This window comes from Thalia democratica, chromosome 6 (genome assembly GCF_965202585.1).
Source record: "Thalia democratica chromosome 6, ktThaDemo2.hap1.1, whole genome shotgun sequence".
NCBI lineage: Eukaryota > Metazoa > Chordata > Thaliacea > Salpida > Salpidae > Thalia > Thalia democratica.
This window is the reverse complement of record NC_139170.1, coordinates 47,671,011-47,691,798: the sequence shown is the minus strand read 5'-3', so window position 1 is coordinate 47,691,798 and position 20,788 is coordinate 47,671,011. Positions and strand designations below refer to the sequence as shown.

Sequence of the window (20,788 nt, the reverse complement as noted above, 5' to 3'; positions counted from 1 at the left end):
ACTAATTCAAAAACATTTTTTCTTTCAAGTATACATATATAGTTATTTGTCTCAACTAAAAAGATTGCTCAATTTACTGAAATGTAAAGAGTTAGGTCAGAGTAGGTTAGAAAGTGTATAAAAGAATCGTTCTACATACATTTACGGGTATTGAAAAAAAAAAGATGCATAAGTTTAGTTAAAATTTGAATAGTTAACAAATAAAATTACGTTTTTCTTCTTTTGTTACAAAGTAAGATAGTATTATTTGTTTTTTTACTTGTTTTATTAATTATCTTAACCAAAGACACGTAGATAAAAAAAATTGTGATTGTGTATTAAAAAACATATTAAAGAAGCGGTAAGAATATAAACTTTAAAATCAAACAAACAAAACTTTGAAATAATGACATAAAACAATATGCAATCAAAATCAAACCACGAACCGTTAGCACGTTAAACGCATCGAACAGTCGCTTTCAAATTTCTTGTGTGTATTTAAAAAAGCTGCACTCGAGCAAAGATAAAAACTCGGAAGGTTTATTTTTAAACGGCGAGCGACCAAAATACTCGAGAGGAAAATTCGCGAGCAAACAGTTTTGCTGGTCGTCGTCAGCATGGGAGAAAATGGCTTTTCTTAAGTGCGGCACTGAGTTGGTGTGTATGAGGGGAGTTGATTTAACATCGCTTAACATTTCGTGTTTATCCAAGCGTGACCGGTTTTCTTTGCTTTAAAATTGATGGTGCTTCTTAAATATGGTAGCGCTTAAAATAACATCGAGTATTTGATTTGGAAGCGAAATTCAACTTTTCTTTACTTAAATTATTTTTTCTGCAATTTACCTTCAGTTGTTAAAGTGACTTAAATTTTATTAATTATTCAATTTTTTTTTCTCCCGCAGATCTTAAGTAATTTATCTTTTTCACTAAATCACTAACTTTAAAGCATACTCTTACGCAATGGGCAGAAAGAAAATTCAAATTTCCAGAATTTGTGATGAAAGGAACAGACAAGTAAGTAAAAAGTGTTTATTTACATTAAGATAAATGAAAACTTAATTATTCCAATGCTTTTTTCGTTTACGCAATATAATCTAACTTAAAAAATAATTTAGTTGTTTAGTTATTTATTAGCAAATTTTTTTACCATTTAGCGCATAAAAATGAAACTTTAAATTTATCATTAAAACTACAGTGTTTCGCAAAACACATTTTCAAACTTATAACTTATAACATATAACAGATTTAAATTATAATGTTTTATTTCCATTTATCATAACTTTATTTTAAACTACCAGTCGTTAAAAGCTGCAATATTTCGCAAACAGCAATTACTAAAACTTTAAAAACTAAAAAACTACCTACAACTCAGAAATCAAAAACGTTTGTTTTCATTATTCAAGCGATTATATTTCAAAGAACAACTTTTTTTTTTTTTTCACACCAACAAACACACATAGGTTTTTTTCACCAAGAGGAAGTTCTGATCTAAATATCATCAGGCTTTCAAAAATATTCGTCTTCTAAATTTAAACAAAACTTACATCAAACTGCAACCTTACTTCATACTGCTTTATACAAATTCGTATTTTCATTAACAACTTATATTCGCAGGTCACTTTCACCAAGTAGAAGTTCGAATCTAAGTATAATCAGGCTTAAAATATATTCGTCTTCTAAATTCAAACAAATCTTACATCAAACTGCAGCTTTCAAACACATTCATATTTTCGCAGGTCACTTTCACCAAGAGGAAGTTCGGCCTGATGAAGAAGGCGTACGAGCTGTCTGTGCTGTGCGACTGCGAGATCGCCCTGATCATCTTCAACGGGTCCAACAAGCTGTTCCAGTACGCGTCCACGGACATGGACAAGGTGCTGCTGAAGTACACCGAGTACAACGAGCCCCACGAGAGCAGAACCAACACCGACATCATTGAGGTTTGAATAAATAAAAAATACAACTCATAAAAATTAAACTCCTTAGAGTGCATAACTTTTTCTGTTGCTTCTTTTACAAATTGTTGGCTATATCACCCAACGTTTCCCACCACTACTCGATCTTAACACAAATAAGCTATTTTTAGTAGTTTCGTGTAAATACAAAGTTAGAAAGCTGTTAACAAGGTCAGTGTTGAGACAAATTAGTTTTTACATTTTTTCTCTGATAAAGTGGTTCAACATGACTAACAGCTCATCGGTTTAATAAGACTAAAAGTCAAAATTGGCTCTATTTAAGTAGTCTGTAAGAAACATAGCAGTCCTATTTTAGTACATAGTTATTTATAATTAGAAGTAGTTAAATTTTCTTTATTACTGTTGTTTTATAGTTATTTTTTGTATGAAATGGAATAAGTACAATATTGACTCAATTTACTGACATAGTTGTATATCTTAGCATAAACTTAAAGCATGTATGTGTTTGAAACAAATAATAAAATTTTCATTTATATTGTAAAACTATTTATAATACACAAGTCTAAAAATTCCCATCAATTTTAATAAACATTTATTACATAAAAACTCAGTTTGAATCTTAAGTAATAACCAATAAAAATAAATATGGACGATAAATGCGCAAGCCACCGAAAAGTCATTATTAGCGCATTAAGTTAATGTCAATATAATCTTTTCAAACTTACCTGTGTGAGACGCGTGTTGAAATTGCGCCTCGGGCCTCGCTGCTTCATTCTGCTCTTCTTCCGTCTTCTCCTTGTGTCTTCCCGTGTGTCTCCCGCTAAACACACCCCGATTGTTGTCTGCTGTCTTCCACCCGTGACCGCGTGCAGCAATAGGTTGTTGTTTGTTGCGATGCGGTCGTTGTTGGTGAAAATGGTTGCAGAAACTGTTCGTGTTTTCGAGCGCTTTGTTAACCGACTACAAGTATTTGAAGTATTGTTTATCTGCAAGTAAAGAATAATTTTTTTCACATAAATAAAAAAATCATAAAAGTTTGTTTTTGGTATTATTCCGTTGTGGTTTTGACAACTGTTGTTGTACATGTTCTAACCTTAAATTTAGTTGTTAAAACTTTGGAGTTTTTAAGCATATAATTTTCTTAAAACATTTAGTTAAAATTTTGTTCGTGTTTTGATTATTGTGCGTTAATTTTTTTATACATAAAAGTTCTTTGGAAAAGAATATATGCAAAAAAGTTTAGGATAATTGTTTATTGTTATGATATTTGAAAACTAAAATAAACCTTAAAAAACAATAAACTTAAAATCTTGTACTATATATTAACTATTGTGTTGTTGTCTACAATAAATAAAACACGAAAAACAAATTACCATAACATACTTAAGTTTGTATTAAAATTTAAGCTGTTCTTCTCAGCAGTTACTCGGAGAAATGTTGTAACAAAAATATTTTAGTTGTCTTAAAATAAAAACAGTACTTTTATGTTTACATAATGTTTTTTACAGTTATTTGTTGTTATTTGAAAATTTACGAAAATTTATCTTGTCATCAAATACTTATGTGTTGTTCTAAGCATGTGATGTTTATCAGCTTTGAATTTAATTCTCATCATCTTTTTTTAACTCTAACATTTCTTGTGACTTTAATTTTCCAGAGATATTTTCGTTTCTTATATAAAACTTTTTAAAATCTAACATTGTTATCTAGTAAAATGTTATAGATTTTTGCTACTCGGTTCGGCCATGTGACTTTAATATAAATTCCGTCAACTTGAAATTTTTTTTAAAAAGTTTAGAAACTTTGCAAACTGAACATCTATCTAGTTGTCGTACATACAAAAGGCTTTGTTTAACATTTTGAACGATTATAAAGTACAATGAAAATGACTGAGCAGACAGGTAACCTACGCAAATTACAAACTTTAAAAACTAACAAAAGCTTTAAATTTTAAGCTTTGAATTGTTACGCACACGTTAAACAAAAACAAACATCTATTTTTAGAAGGAAAATAAAACAACAAAACACATTAAGTTATTTACTTTTAACGTATGTAAAACGTGTTATAATCTGTTTATTTACGTTTTTGTGCGTCTAAATATAGTTTCTTGTATGAAATGTTTGGGTTTTCAACGAAGAGTGTGACTAATAACAACATTTGATCATTTGAGTTATCGTATTAAAAAAAGTAAGTCGTCAGAAAATTATTTTGTTTATTTCTAACATTAAAATTTAAATTAAAAAAAATTAAAACACTAGATAAATTTCTTAATAAGAGTTATGTTGTTTGACTGTTTTTCTTAATTTTAAAGAAGTATATATTTTGTCCATAAAAACGAACAATTTTTATTATATGTAACCATGACCATCTGTCAAAGTTTTTAATGTTATAAAAAATTTATTGCAGCCTTTATCTTGTTTTTAGAAAATATTTACAAACAAAACTGGTTTATTGTAAGTAACACTACAAATCTAAATAGCGTTTGGGTGCTTAAAATGTTTATGTTTAAAATCTAAAAGCTATTTTTAAATTTAGCAACATTAAAATGAAACCTTGAATGCACGTTATAGCCTTGATTGATACAAAAAAAAAATTGAAAAAAGGGATCTTGTACTGGCCAGAAACTAAGTAAATACTTTAGCTCAATTTCCCTTATATATATTTATATATAATAACAAACTGAATTTCTATTATTAGCCACCGCAAATCTGCAACTTGCCCGCCATTACAACACACACAGAGGCTTGTTGGGGGGAAGTCGAAAAGCTTCAAGTCTATTTATAACCGCGGTCTGGCTATACTTAGCCCCGCTCGAATTTTGAAAGGAAACTTCGTCGCTCTCAAAACACATCTTAGAAATCGGAGAGAGTGGGGAGATTATAAATCCCACTAATGTCTCTCGAACGCGTCACAATGACGTCAATAGGAGCCGTTCGAGGCGTCACAACCTCTGCTCCATTATGACGTTTCAACTCCCCGCAATTCGCTTCCCTTCTCTCGTTAAATTTTCACGCTTCACATCTCCCCTCTCTTTCGCGTCTCCTTCTCGATGGCGCCACGGCGTGGCCACTTTTCGCACGCGGCTTGTCTCTCTTTCTTCTCGGGAAGGCAATATGTATTTCCACGCTTCGAGGCTGCGCTTTTTAATAGAGCGCGCATGTTCAAAGATGGAAGTGTATTATTAACTTTTTGTTTTTGATATTTGCGCAAATGTTGAAACCGAGGTGCGAAACAAACTGAAGCGTTCACTAGAATTGACATTTAATATACTTGTTGTTTAAAAAAATTACACATACATACATGTATATATACTTTGAATACAATCTTAACTTGATTTAACTAAAACCTACATAAAACAACGTTTCTCAAATTTTAAATTATGTGCGTATTTTAGAATTAATAATAAAAATTTGTGCAAATTAGATCATTAAGCTTTTGTTTTTTTACTCGTTTTACGGTTGAGTGTCGTTATAAAAACAAAATATGCAAACATTTTAAAAACTGTTGAGTTCAAACAAAAAAAAAAACATTATAAATTCATTTTAAGATTACAAAAATAAGTATTTTACAATTTTCTACATAAAATTACAAAAAAATAGAAACAAAACGTCTCATCAATATTTATTTTATTTTGTCTACGTACATTTTTCGAAACACATTCTGAACTTTAACATTAAAATAGCTTCCATCAAAAAATATTGTAACACAAGAAAATTTACTTTTCAAAAGCAAATAATTTGTACCAGTTTTGTTTGTTTCACAAAATGTGTGCAATTGATATGGTTCAAACTTAAAAGATTTCTTTTTTTAATTTTATCAAAAGGTTATTACTTGAAACCTAAAACTGATACGCGCACAAAACGGTTTCTAATTTTTCTAACATAAAAAAATAACTTTTCAAACTCAAGTATCACTCATCAGAGGTTGCACAGGAAGCATGCAACAATGTCATCACTGTTCAAATTTATTTTTTAGATATTCTAAAAAAAACTTTCAAACTGATTTTTGAAAATGACACTTTCAGATGCTGCACAAAAAGGACAACAAGAACTGCGACAGTCCAGACGTGGACCAGGCAGGGTCGCAGCTGCCCACCCCGGGAACCCTGCGGAGGTACGACAACATCAACCAGCAGTTCGACCAGATATTCAGCGGGTTCAAGAACCAGAGATTGTCGGTTCGTACTTTGAGTTGATTGATTCGAACTTTTTTTTAAATTAAGAAATACTTGACATTATAAACTTAAAATAGTTTCTGTTTTCGGTTTGTATCCCCTTTTAAACAGCTTGTTTCAAAATTTATATTTTCGTAACTAACTAGAATTGTACCTGCTTAATACCCAAAGTAAAACAAGCCATTTTGACACTCAAAATAATTATTGATGTTTAATTAAAAAGTGTTTATTTGTTCAGCTGGTTTAAGAACCAGAGATTGTCGGTTTGTACTTTTAGTAGTTTAAGTTTATAAAATAAAAATAATTATTCTTTATCAAAAATTACATAAAATTGCTCTTGGCTGAGAAGGTTTAAACTCAATGTATGGTATGTCTTTTTAACGTTCAGAAAACTCTTCTTGCTTTATATTTAAAATTGAACAACACTTGTATTATTTGCTAATCAAAGTTTATTCAGCGGGTTCAAAAACAAGAGATTATAGATTAGTTTTAAAGTAATTTAAATAGTTTATTTCTATTTGTTTCTAGTTCATAAGTACCTGACTTATAAGGTTGAAACTAAATTTAAGGTATGTCACTTTAGCATTCTAGAAAAGGCTGCTTGTTTTAATGCTCAATTAGAAAGTAACTTTAGCTTTCTTTAAATAACGTTTATTTAATGATGTGCTGAGCTAGTATTAGTATAAACTATCTTAAGCGTCGAAATCTTTTTACTATCTATTTTAGTTTTTACTACAAATACTTATTTAAAATGTAATTTTACTCGTTTTACATTTAATCCTTTACAATAAAAAGCAGCGTAACCACATTGCGAAAGATAAAATCAAAAGTTTAGTTTTACACCTTCGAAAATATATTAGGCGCTTATTCTAAGATTAAAATATTTAGTTATCAATCATTGCCCAAAACTATTCACTACATAGTTTACTTTTTAGTTTTGAAATTTAATTAGATGTTTCAATCTATACCTGATATCTTTAGTAAGACTCAACATACATACAGGTTACCATTGTTAAAACAAATCCTGAAAAAAAGATTTTAAAACAATTATTCATTTAAAGTCAAACACTTCGTTTTTTTGTGTCATAAATGTGTAATTTTGAATCTGAACTCAAAAGAAAATCATAGAACAATTCTTTAAAAAAATACTTTTACTGTGCAACCTTAACAGGTTCATATTTTTAATTTTTCACATTTATCTATTTTTTCACATATATTTAATTTATCATATTTGTTTTTTTTTCACATATTTTTAATTTTTTTCCGCAGCAAAACACTTACTCGACGCAGCCGGTGTCCTGCCCGGTGATCATCGGCGGTCAGAACAGCCAGATCCAGCAGCCCATGGACATCAACAGCCCGCCCCAGGACCACACCATGCTGTACCCGGGACAGCACCAGGGCACCAGGAAAAGCCCCCTGCCCAGGAGCCCGCTAGTCAACTCGCCCACCAGGTCACCGACCCAAGGTCAGTGCAAAAGTGATTTGTGTTTACTCGAGGCCAGTCGTTGTTAGTTAATAATTTTACTGAGTGTTAAAGAAACAGGACACACGTTTTTACAATAGATTAATAATTTAAATTGTGAAAATAATACAGCGTTGTAGATTACGTTTGTGTTTACCCAACTAGCGTGCATTTAAGTTCTGTTAAGTTTCGAACCACCTCGCGGTACTAATTACTCTTTTATCAAAGTATGTTACGTCTGACCCTTCAAACACAGGACCGATGTGCAGCCCCAGTGACGTCACGATGATGTCAGACACGTCATCGCCCTCAGGAGCGGGAATTTCAGGTTTCCACGGCAACTGTTTGTTGTGTTCGTCTTGGTGTTTGCCAATCACATGAAAGCTTAATTTCATTTGTTTTAAAATTTGCAACTTAATAAAATTGACTGTGAGCCATTTCTTCCAGAATTTCAAGTTTTCAGGATTTGTTGTGGTTTTCAGGATTCCAAAGTTTTGTCGTGTTCATCTGTGTGCGACTCACATATAAGCTTAATTATTATATTTGTCTCTAAAATATAGCGTCTAAAAAACATTTGAACAGGGTTTTAAAAGTTTTACTCGATTTTAAGCTGATATAACTAAAGCTGGTCACATACGCGCTTAATGATCATATTTATTCATTTCAAAACACAAAATTTATTACACGATTTTTTAGGAATAACAAACTTTTCTGATTTTAAGCCGAGCTAATACGAGGTAATATTTTGTTGAGAGGTAAATGTATAATCTCAGTAAGTTTTAATTTTCATTAAACTTGATACTCATTTGCAAAATATCACAATTAAGCTTCTTATCTGGGAAATTATTACTAACCAACTTTAAACCACATATAAAAATTTAAATATACAATTTTTACTATGCAGAGCGCCTAAAAACTCAAGTTTTTTGTACGTTTAATTTTTTTTAATTTTTTTTTTTTATACAAATAAACTATTGAACACATTTTATTTTAAACTTTAAAGATAAAAATCTTGTAAAAAAAAATATTTTCACACTTACACTGGTTAACCTAAGTATCTACAACAATTAACATGAAATTATAAATTTTTAGTAGTAAAGTTTTTAGTAGTAAAGTTAAGTAGTAATGTATAGAATAATTATAAAATATAACCAGTAGTACAGACTAAACAACCTCAAAAACATAAAAAGGCAAAACGGTATACAAAAACGAACTCTCTACTTTATGTTACACTACTTCTAATTAAAACTTACACATTTCTTTTATATACCGAGGTTTTATTAATAAAACTTTCTGGCACGATGTAAAATTTCCTGCTAAGTTGGTACTTATAAATTGGCAAACCTCTTAATTATAAAAAGCTACAACTGTTTGCAAACACAACTTAAACTTATAAACTTTATGTTTGTTTCTATCTTACTTAAATTTTATCATGTAAACATAATTTTATTAGAATTTTTATCATTGAAGAAAAACTGGTTACATTATTTACAAACCTTTAAATTTGTTTGTATCAACTTCTACTATTCAAAAGCTTTTAGCTTTTTTATAAAAAGTTGTATCAATATTACGCTAGGTAAAATAAATTAATTATACATAAAATTTAATGAATTTTCACAAGCTTTTTTTAGTGTGGTTCAAAAATTGTTGTGTTGCTTTATATTTAAACTTGTGAAAATTTGTTCACCAATCATCAATACACATTTGACACCGCTTAAAATACTTTAACTCGATGGATTTTTTTTCATTGTATTTTTAACGTACACTTATTAATAATTTTACATAGGTACTATATCAGTATTTATTCAGCTATGCAATAAGCATTTTTAAAGATACTTAGAATAAAGGTTTGAATGTTTTTAAAGTTGATAAATTTTAAAGAAAACACTTTTCTATCAAACTGTAATTATTATTACAATACTTTGATACAACAATTTCAAAATTTTTCTTAAATTTTTTAGTAAGAAAAGAGGTCTGGTACTTAATAAGTTCTTGGCTAAAAACACATTTCTATTAAACTGTATAAAGTTATACAAAATTTTTAAACTTTTCTTTACAATTTTCAGGAAACGGATACGTTGCCAGGCACCCTCAGCTGACGCTTCACCCCAACAACCGGAATTCCCCCAACATGATGCAGGAAAGGGGGAACTCCCCGATGAGCAAGCCGCAAGGTGGCGGAAGGACGACCGTCGTGACGTCACAGACTAAGATGACGTCGCAGGCGGGAGGAGGGGGCGATTTGAGGGTTCACATCCCCAACAACCCGTATCCCATGGTTTGTTTGTTGTACCTACTGTTCTCGATTTTATGACCCAAGTTATTATGAGTGACGACAATTCAAATCCTTAAAATACACAAAGGGTCACAACTCGAAAAATAATTTGTTTGTCTCTTAAATAAAAAATGCGTATTTAGGTCTAATTAAAACCTACAAACAATTTTTTTTCGTTTTGAGAAATTTTAAATTTATTAAGAGGTGTGCCTAACATAAGTTTTAAAGATTAGAAATTTTAGTAATTATTAAACTATTTTGAAATAAATATTAACTTTGGAAAATAAAATTAACATTTGTAGGTATAAAATCAACAAGAATTTTTAATTTTTTCTTTCAAATATACAATGTCTTTTGAGTTGTGAACCTTTAACCACCTTATTAAAGAATTGAGTTGAGAAATAATAATGTAACCAGTTATTACAATGGAAAAATTAATTAAAAAGTAAAATAATCTATTTACATTAGTATTTATACATTTTTATAAATTGACATGTTGACTGTGAGTGAAATTGTGTGAACAGTATATTATTAAAGAACAAAAACATTCCCACGCTTATAAAAACAAAATGTTTTAAGTTCTTAATCATTATTTATTAGTTTAATTAGTGAAGGAAATTCCGTTCGATAATAAAAATTGCACGAAGACTTCCATGAAGTTTAAAATAAAACTGAGTTATTTTTAATTCACAAAAAACTATTTGTGCAAACTTACCATAAAAAAGCTGTCGTTCTAAATTAATTAAGTTCTTTCTAATGTTCTTAAACTTGCTACCAATAATCAAAACAATATTTAAGCTTTAGATTTATAAAAGTAAAGTTAAACATATACCTCATAGTAGTTCAGTTTTATTTGTTATTCTTAGGAATAAAAAAAAAATATCATTTAAGTTTAAGCAAAAGTATAAAAATAATTATGATTTTAAACTAATGATAAAAATCTGTTTACAAAAACAATAAAAATTTAAGATTTCGAAGTTTTTAATTGTGAGACATTCAAAACTTGTATTTTTGTTTTAGGAGAAACTTTATTTGCGATCTCATCAAATAAATGTTATTGATCTAACTATTTTTATCTGTGTTCAACTTCAAAGTGCAATTTAGAAAAAGAAATATAAACATTTACATTGCTAAATTTTTTTTAGAGAAAGATGTTAATACCAAAAGCGTCGATTGTAATCAACACCTATTGTTTATTTAGCAAACTCTGGCTCGTTTATATTAAGATAATTGTTTTATTAAATTGAATGCATCTGCCATCGTTTAAAAAAAACATCCATTTTATAAAAATGCACTATTTTTTTTTAAATTTTTTTTTTAGTATTACACTACAAGCACTACCTGTCTGAAAAGTCTGATTTGAAAAGTTCAAACAAAAAACTTCGAATGCAGTTTTGTCTAATCTGTTTACTGTTGCGATATGTGTCGTATTAATCTTAAAATGGATCATTTCAAGCAGGCCGCTAGAATTTTAATACTTCTTTTGTTTTTGACATCAATGTTTTAACATCGGAATATCTGGATTTTAATTTGAGTTAGAACAATTGTTCTTAGTGCGTTTTTTTATATAATTACAAACATAACAGTTATACTTTTAAACGGGTATTAGCAGTAATATTTTTTGAAGGTTGAGAATAGTGTCTGTAATTTGATTTTTATTTTTTGGTACAGCTATTTTAGTCAATTTTAACGCTTACATGCCCTTATCAAATTAATTATTAGATTTTCAACTATTTACTTGAATGCTGATGAATTTGAGTACAATCAAGGTAAAAAAAAGTTCACATAGCTTAAATTGCTTTTTTATTTAGTTACAAAAAATTGTTTTATTAAGCAAACGGTTTGCTAATCGATGATCAACTTAACTTTCAAAGGTGTACATTACAAAATACTTGCAGTGAATTAAAAAGTATATTAATTCCGAATATAAAATTTCTTGAACGTTATATTTATATAAAGTTTCGCACGTTTATTTTTTAAAGTGCTTAAATACCTTATAAATAATAATTGAGTTTTTGATATGGAAAATATTAAATTTAGTTTTACTCTGAATATCTGGTTCTCATAACGCCCACATATATAACGGATGTAGATTTTTCTACTTAAAAAAAACAAATTTAAGTCCATTTTAGCGTGATGGTTTTAAAATAGAAAGAATGCGAAAATTATTTTACTTTTTTATTGCACTTAAATCATACTTAATTAAACAAAATCCTTATTCTAAAGTTATATATCAAAAAAAAACACGCAACAAGAACATTTATGACAAATGTGTTGATACAAAGTTCATGTGACAACTCATATGGGGTCTCGTTGCTTTCCAATCTCCCCAACAACCGCTGTCAGTTGCTTGGCAACGAAGTATAAGTGATGCCCACCGCTCCCGCTGAATTATTCATGTTGTTTTGATTTTGGTGGAGCAATCCCGCTGCGTTATTACATCACAAACGCATCAAATAAACAAATGCGTTCACTCTCCTAACAATTGTTCCACATGTTTGAAATATTTATTAGCATTTTTGATGCAAATAAATTTCTTGTGTTTCGTCGACGTAGGTTAAGGTTATGCATCACACTATTAGATAAATACAACAACTGATAACTGGAACTTTTATTCAATTTTATACAGTTTAATATTATTTTATCATTACTTTAAATAGATTACGTGGTTATTTGTAATATTTTTATTTTAAATTTATCGAAGTAGGTTCGAATTATACGTCATATGTTATATCGTAATAATAATATTGGTCATTCAATTCGAAAACTAAATGCTAAAATGTTTGTAAAATTTCATCAAATTGTTTAAACAAAAAATATTTTCCACTAATTTAAAAGTAGATTACAATGTTTTTTTTTTTTTGTGAAATAGTCTTACTAATTAGTATAAGTATACTATTTACTAATAGAAATGTTGAGCATTTGTTATATTTATTGAAAAGTATCTCAATACAACTCTCAAGTATAGTTCATTTGAAGTTTTTACTTTTAACAGATATGTTTTTGTCGCGAATAAAAAAGATTGACATTTAAGAATGGTGCCAGCTTTAAAAAGCAAAACAACTTTTTACAACTTGTTCATAAAACAGCTAAATAAAAATTAAAAGGTTTTCTAACTTAAAAACTAAATTAAAAACGTTATATTTATTCCGCTATTCACCATAAAAACCCTGTAACATATCCTTATTTTTGTGTCGAATCATGTCTACTAAATAAGCAAGCAAATTAATAAATCGTGTCATAAAGCGAAAAACCACACACCTGCAGTTTTAGAGTAAAAATAGTATAAATACTATTTCCGTATAACGAAACAATATAATTTTATAAAAGAAAAAGTTATATTTGTTTTTTTTAATGTCAATACTTTACTAACAGGACCAAGGTGACAGCAGTGGTGCTATTACAACTCCAGTAGTAAGTTTGTCAACTCCGTCAATATCCAACTTCAACTCTCTACAACAAGGCTACGGTTTGTTATTTAAATGTATATATATATATATATATATAGAACTTTTTCAAAAACTACCACTTTTAAAAAGAGTTTTATTAAATTCTGCGCAATTTTTTTTAATCTAAATTAAATCCGTTTTTTGTTTTATTTAGTCATCTATTGTTTCAATTCCAATGCATAGTAATTTTTGGTACGCACAAGATTAAAGATACTCGCAAAATTTGCTGAAACAAATTACACAAGTTTAGCTGAAACCGTTGTGCGTGGTGAATTTTCAAGTAAACTGTGATTAGTAATGACATTTCTCATTATTGCAATGTTAAATTGTAGTAAAACGTCACTCCATGGCGTGTAATGCAAATTGTGCACGTTTGAAATGTTTCTCATTAGTTCTAAGAAACAATTAGTTACACAAAACATTAAAGTTGTGAAAACATTTCGTTCGAGGTAAACAAACTTGTGTTTGTTGTTTACTGTGTGAATTAATGTTATTACCTGTAAGTTAAGCGAACAATCTTGTTCTATTCGCTATAAGGAAAAGTGTACAAAGAAAAATAACAAAACTATTCAAAGTTCTACTTTGCTTTACGAAACTTTGATAGAAAAAATAAGTAAAGATTTTACTAATTAAATGTATATTTAAATTAAAAAAAAAGGCTTTGGTCTGTTTGCGGGTTTTTCATTTTCATTGTAAATTTATATGCAAGAATGTAAGGAAGTTAAAGTGCAAAACTTATTTTGGAAAACGACAATATATTAAAGTTTTGCAACAATTTTAATTTTAAAGAAATATACGGTGTATAACTTTTAAAGTGAACTTTGAAATAAACAAAAAATAAAGTTTTACAATACACAATGACTTTAAAACTCGAAATTAACTTAAATTCAAAAGGTAACTTAATTGTTATTGCAAACAACAATAACTTGATTGTAATGGACAATTTGAATATGGTTTGTAATTTTCGCAGGTGATTATTCAAATCAGTTACTGCAGCCGGGCGTGTTTCAAAATCAACCAGGAATTCCGATGCATCACTGGGTACCACAAACACAGCATCTCATATCTAGCAGGTTTAACATGTTTTTGAAAAAAAAATTGAAAAAAAATTTAGGTATCACATCATTTTATATTGTACTACTTAAATATAAAACTAAAGTACAAAAACTAAAGTACAATTATTCAATTAATTACAAATAATTATATATAAGTTTTAATAATGTTTAAGTAAACTTATATTTTCAGTTTAATAACTATGTAGAAACATTGCATTTAAAATCAATATGTATTGTTAAAATTCTAGAAATTGCGACCAAAAACATAACGTTTCAGAAATGCTAATACCTGAATTATTTAAAAACTAACTTCATAAAATGTTCTAACACATAAAACTTTTTTCAAACCCAAGTAGCTTAAAAGCGTTAAGCTTTTAACTTCAATAAGTTAAAAAAATTGGTTATAGTTATATAAAGATTAAAAACAAACTGTTTTATTAGATAAAATTAGCTTTTAAGTTCGTCTGAACTGTTTTTTATGTGAACAATTATTCAATTATTCCCAAATCGTTTTATGAAAAACTATGCTGCCCATAAAGCCAATCAATAAAAGTCGAAACAAAACCAAAACTTGAAACATAATATTCTGAGCTTTGCGCTCTTGGATAACTTAATTCTAATAGACTTTTAGGCGGAAATCATGATTATTGGAACTATTGAAGCTATTTAAGTTTTAATGTGAGTGGGATTTTGATGGCACGAACATATTTCCTTACTTCCTTGAAATGTGTCAAATTGTCTATTGTTTCTAATATTTCATTTGTCTCTTCTTGATTCCTCAGTCAAAGTTTTCTGCTGGGATGGCACAACTTTGTTTTTAATGATAAAATTATAAGTTTTAAGTTTAAATAAATGAAATCTGTTCTTAGTCATAAACCAAAAAGACAAATGCTAGGTATTACTATTTTTTCTGATAAAATTTACAAATAAGTAATTGAAAACCTAGTTATAATACAAATGAAAAACTTATTTTCTGAATAGTAAGTGAAAATTACTCATTGTGACGTGAGAACTTGACAAACGCAACGCAGTAGTGACTTCATAGTTATGACGTCACAACTTGTCGTATGATAACTTTGTAATAATTTTCGAATGAGTTTTAACATGTCAAAAGTGTAAAGCAGTGAGTAACATGCATTTCATTCAAAGTTGGAATGTTTAAAAAATGATAACTTTTATAGTTTTTTTAAGTAAATTCATACTTTGTTAAGCAACAATAGGTTTTAAGTTTAAGCAACTACATGTTTTATGAAAACAGTCGTCGGCTTTATTAAACATTTTTTTTAGCTTTAAAAAGTAGAAATGTTTGTAATTAAAGTTTCTTTAATTACAATATAAAGCTGAAAAAGTTTTAGTTGTGACTATGGGTAAAAATAAAACTTTGCATAAGTTATTTTCCAGTTTTTTTTTTCTTAGTTCATAACTAACATGAACAGGTATTACAATTCTGATACCAGTGAACATTTCAAACAAAACAAACATATCAACAAGCTCATATAGTATTTTAATGTTCACCAACACAATGATTTGTAACAATGTTGCACTGATACCACTGCAGATTTTAAGCAAACAAACATCATTCCAGCATAGCACCTCAGTCGCAGCACAGTCAGACGCAGATCGCAGTTGATTCGGTGATCAAGCGGGAGCCGGACACTCCTCCGAGAAGAGACAAGCAGCAGGAAACAGCAGTTCAGCAGCAGCAGCAACTGCTGGCGAACAGGTTCGATTTTCTCTAGGTTGCATGTCGCTTATGAACTTTTATAAGACTGTTGGCTAACAGGTTTTACATTTTGAAATATAGCTGAATAACATGTGACAACTTGAAAGTAGAAAATAAAATACTCACTTTAACAATTTTTTTAGTTTAGTTCATCTAAGCTAATATTTATAGTATAAACATTTCTGCAAGTAAGAAAGGTTACTTTTGTTTAGAAAGATTTTTTTTCGAATATCGTTCAAAAGCTATAATCACTGCTATCAGCCTTAACTTGTAATGTTTTATTTGCCAATCAAAAATTTCAACAAGATGTCGTTAAAATCCTCACAAGTTCATATGTTCATATGTTCTTAATATCTAACAAACATGCAGGATGCAAATGGAGATGATAGCGCAAGCGGGAGGGTATCCCCCTCAATCCCAGCAACACCTGCAGGAGATGCAGCAGATGCAATTACACCAGCTACACAGGAACAACGGGGGAGGGGAAGACCCGTCGGCGGGAGATCCCCCGCACAGCAAGCGCATGAAGAGGCAGGAAGAGAAGGAGTGGGCTCAGTCGACCACGTGAAGGCGCTAGTGAGAAGGAGACAAGTTTACTTGATTGAAAAACGCGGGAACCAGGGATTAAAGACCAGCTGTAGATAAATTTATATGTTTAGCTTCAAAAAGTTTCTGCTCCTTTTTCGATGTATGATATTTTTTAAACAATATATACTTAATGATGACTACTGAGATTTTTAAGAACATTTTCGTTCATTTGAAAACATCATCTCGTGATTGGAACTTTTGTTTTCGATTTTCAACAAAAAGCTTTGCGTCGTCATTTTTTTTTTGTTGCTATTGTTCTTTTTATACTCCGCTCTTTATCGCGTTCTCACGTTACTCACTTTTGTTTTTCTTTGTGCTTGTTTTCATTCGCGATTTTGTTTCAACGTATCGTGATAACAAAAAGCTCCTTTGGCGATTTAAAATAATACATCTTTTTAGAAAAGAAGTCAGCTGAGTTAAGTCATTTGAAAATTTTCTCCGTTAGAAACTTTTTTGTCAAAGTTTAGGAAAATTAAAAGTTTGTTATTACTTTTATTACTAGCTTTAAAGTAGAGTGTCATATTTTTTAACTGAAATTCCTAATGTGGCATAGTTTCAACGCTGTTTGGGATATAAAGACTAGATTTTTTTTTAATTTTTGAATGATTGTTTTATTTTTGTGAGCTTAGCAATTTAAAAAAAACTCGTTATATTGTTAATTATTCGGACGGCCAGTAAATATTTGTCATAAAATTAACAAGCAGACTCGTGTTTATCTCTGACGCGAATTTTTACAACTTTTTTTATAACCGAAACCGCACCTTTTGTACAAACGGGGTTTACGTGTAAAAATAGTTGATGTTTTATTTTTTTGTTATTTAATTTTTAATGATTGCTAGTCTTAATGATTTCTTAAAGACGCCTGTTAAAGATACGTATTTTGTGAAGCTTTAAAACTTTGACATACAAAAAAAGACTTTTCTTGTTTACATTTTGTTGAAAATTAAACTTAAACTTGTAACAATGAACCAATGTATAATGTGTAAAAAAATCAATTAAGTTTGTTATTTGTTGGATTAATAAATCTTAAACATTTGTTACTTTGTTATACATTTCAAGTATTTAAAATAAAAAGAAGTATTAAATTTGACTATTTACATTTCAGTCTAAATACAAGCTTTTGACTTGAACTTTATTTTTGATATTACTTATAATTGATTTTTTGTTTAATTTCATTATTTGTGTTCATATTTTTAATGTTTGATTATTTTTGCTGTTTTAATAAACCCGCCTGTCTTTACTATTGTGATTTATTTATAGTTTTATTATTACCTAAATAAGTTTCAAAGTAAACTAAAAAATAGTAAATAATTATTGTAAGGTTGAAATTATAGTTTTTTTAAGATTTTGGGAAAGTATACAGGCTTGAACAGTGGTGCTTATAATTATTTAACATTTGTTTATTTATTTTAATTGAACAAGTTTAAATAAAATAAGCTAGTTTTTATCTGAATTGCGCAAAAGCTTAGAAAAATACATTTCGATTTTCTTGTAATGACATATATATCATTTAAGCATAAAAGTTTTTTTCTTAGTTAGTATTTTGATAGGTTTTTGAAAAACACTATATTTTTTAAGTACAAATTTAAAACATATTTTAAAAATTTCTGAAAAATTACAAAACTTGAGCTTTTTAAATACAAAAATTTTATATATAATTAAAAATCAATTTAAAACTAAATATTTTTTAGCTGAAAATTAGTTTGTTAAATGCCTAGTAGTTGTTTAAAGTTCTTAAAATTTTATACATATCTATTTATATTGCTTAAAAGCAGTATATTATACAAAAAAGGCAAATTGCATTTTTGTTTGAAATTTTTACTCGATCAATGAAATTTTATTTTTAATAATTTACAACCAGCTAAAATAACACTTCGTTTACATTTAGCCTTGGTGAAATTGATGTTGAACAAAAACAAATATTTTTTTTAAATCAATTATTAGAACTCGAATCAATATTGGGCTGAGATGAATCATTTTAAAACAAATGCTTATTGACGTCAGTGAATTAAGAGCTAGCATTATTTTGGTGTCTATCGATTTTTATTTAAATTATCACTTAATTGCGCGACAAACAAGAAATGCAGCGGTCATTTAGCTGAAAAAAGCGAAAGTGTGCATTGTAAAGTGTGCACGTAAAATTACTTTTTAAATAGTTATCAGTTGAGGAACTTGCTCTTTAGAACTTAAAAAAAATAGTACAGAAAGTTCAGAAAAATAATCACTTGTTACAATTGACAAAATAGATTTTACACAATTTCTTGTTATTTTCACAGTTTTTAAATAGTTTACTACGAGCTTTACATAGTTAAGTTTTTATTAAGATTAATACTTTTGCGTTTTAAATAATATAAGAATTTACGAAAAACACTTTCAGAAAAACTATTGTTTTCTATATTTGTAATAATCTTGTTTCTTTCTGTTTGACTACAAAATACACTTCTCCGGCGAACAATTGAAAAATTAAGTATTTAATTTAAACTCAACATAATTTAAAAAGCAACTTTATGTGCTATACATAAACTAAGTTAAACACAATGTTATCTTTGTAAACAAAAAATATTGATTTTAAATGATGTTGGCTTATTTTTATGGTAATATTAAAAGCTTATTGCTAGATAATCCATTAAAATAGACTCAAGTTATATTTTTACTGAACATATAACCATACTAATAAATAATTTTTTATTATAACAACTTTTGTAAAATTCATCAATAAATTTTGTATAACTTACAATTTCATATAGTTTAAATATTTTTATACATAACTGTTATTTTATGACAATTTAGTTTTTGTTTTAAAGCAATATAATTATTCCATGTCTGAGTTTTTAAATTAGTAGTTTTTTTTTTGTTAAACAAAATTATTAAACAACTTTACTATAAATATTTTCTAAAATTTTTAAATTACTTTGTTTGAAAATTTGATTGTTTTTAAAACTTTTTAACTTGTTTTAAATACAAAACTGATTTGTTTTACATCATTGCTGTGTATAACCGTTCGATATAATGTTATTAATCAAACTGAAAATGGACATATGTAAAGCATACAAAAATAATGAGTTAAGTATATAAAGGCAAGTGAATGACTAAGACTTAAATTAATCAAAAAATATTAAAAAAAGGTGTAAAAATAGTTTTAAAATAAGAACTGATTATATTACTGAACTAAAAATAACCAAGATAGTCAAAATTGATAAAACAAATTTTACAAGTCTAACCTTTTTTATTTTCATAAGATTGTTATAATGATAACTTAAAATCCATGTTTATCTTTTTCTAAATGCGATTTAAGCTGGCTATAGAAATCTGACACTGAAAAAACTAAAATATTTTTAAAATAAATGGAAGTAATTAAAATTCATAATAGTTTACTATTTTTATTCCGAAACTAAAACAATTCCAAATTTACAAAAAATGAGTTTTTTATTTTAAAATTAAGTTAGCTGTCTTTCGATTTTTTATAAAATACACTATTTATATTTTAGACTTCTTAACTTATTGTTTCTATAAAAAGTCAATTTTTTTTCATAACTTACTAACAAACTACACCAGGGGTCGGCAAATTGTGCCCCGGTAGCCAAACTATAAACTAACTCAGTATAGCAGAAGCAAGCTCAGGATTTTGAATATTTAAAAATTTACAAGTTCTTTGTTCCTGTAAGTTAAGTAAAATTTGTTTCCTATTTTATGTTTTTTTTCGTTAGAAAATTGCTCTTTTATATATTTTTCATGTTAAAGTAAAGTAAGTACTATGGAACGCAAGGGTTTTTTGATGTGGTTTTTAGTAAATTTGTTTTTTTTTTTCATAAAAGTCTGCCTGCCCCTGAGAAAAGTATTTAAACAAACCATAGAAAAAAATATTACTTAACAGATAGTTATTGCTGAGTCAATCTTTATAGGTTTTTTCGTTAATTTAATAATTTATTTAAGCTTCTTAACACAATGCAAGAAAAACTACAACAAAGCTAGTTTTTAAAAGATAATTAAAATTGATGATTTATCTAATTTTAAATTATAACATTTTGATGTTTAAAAGTTATATAACTAATAACTGCTGACTTATGGTTTTGTTTTTAGATATCCAAACAATACAATAAATTTTATTTTTGTTTTAGTTAAACTGTAAAAATGTAGTTCAGATGTAGTTAACAGTTCACCTT

General features: G+C 28.2%; 1 protein-coding gene across 2 annotated transcripts; it reads left to right on the top strand.

Annotated features, from left to right (window-relative positions):
• Positions 1-879: 879 nt before the first annotated feature.
• On the top strand, positions 880-17,859 carry LOC145837971 (myocyte-specific enhancer factor 2A-like). Of its 2 annotated transcripts, XM_082945476.1 has the most exons (10): positions 880-993; positions 1,716-1,919; positions 5,921-6,073; positions 7,340-7,538; positions 7,792-7,863; positions 9,602-9,813; positions 13,186-13,279; positions 14,230-14,332; positions 15,900-16,037; positions 16,407-17,859. In XM_082945476.1, the coding sequence occupies exons 1-10, from the start codon at positions 940-942 to the stop codon at positions 16,603-16,605; spliced, it is 1,428 nt and encodes a 475-aa protein (XP_082801602.1). In that variant the 5' UTR covers positions 880-939; the 3' UTR covers positions 16,606-17,859. The 2 variants fall into 2 exon arrangements, with proteins under 2 accessions (XP_082801602.1, XP_082801603.1); XM_082945477.1 differs by lacking the exon at positions 7,792-7,863.
• Positions 17,860-20,788: the final 2,929 nt, after the last annotated feature.

Coding starts and splice junctions, on each gene's coding strand:
- LOC145837971 (XM_082945476.1), top strand. CDS start 940: ATGGGCAGAAAGAAAATTCAAATTTCCAGAATTTGTGATGAAAGGAAC. Junction 1,920..5,920: donor CCAACACCGACATCATTGAG/GTTTGAATAAAT, acceptor TGACACTTTCAG/ATGCTGCACAAAAAGGACAA. Junction 6,074..7,339: donor TCAAGAACCAGAGATTGTCG/GTTCGTACTTTG, acceptor TTTTTTCCGCAG/CAAAACACTTACTCGACGCA.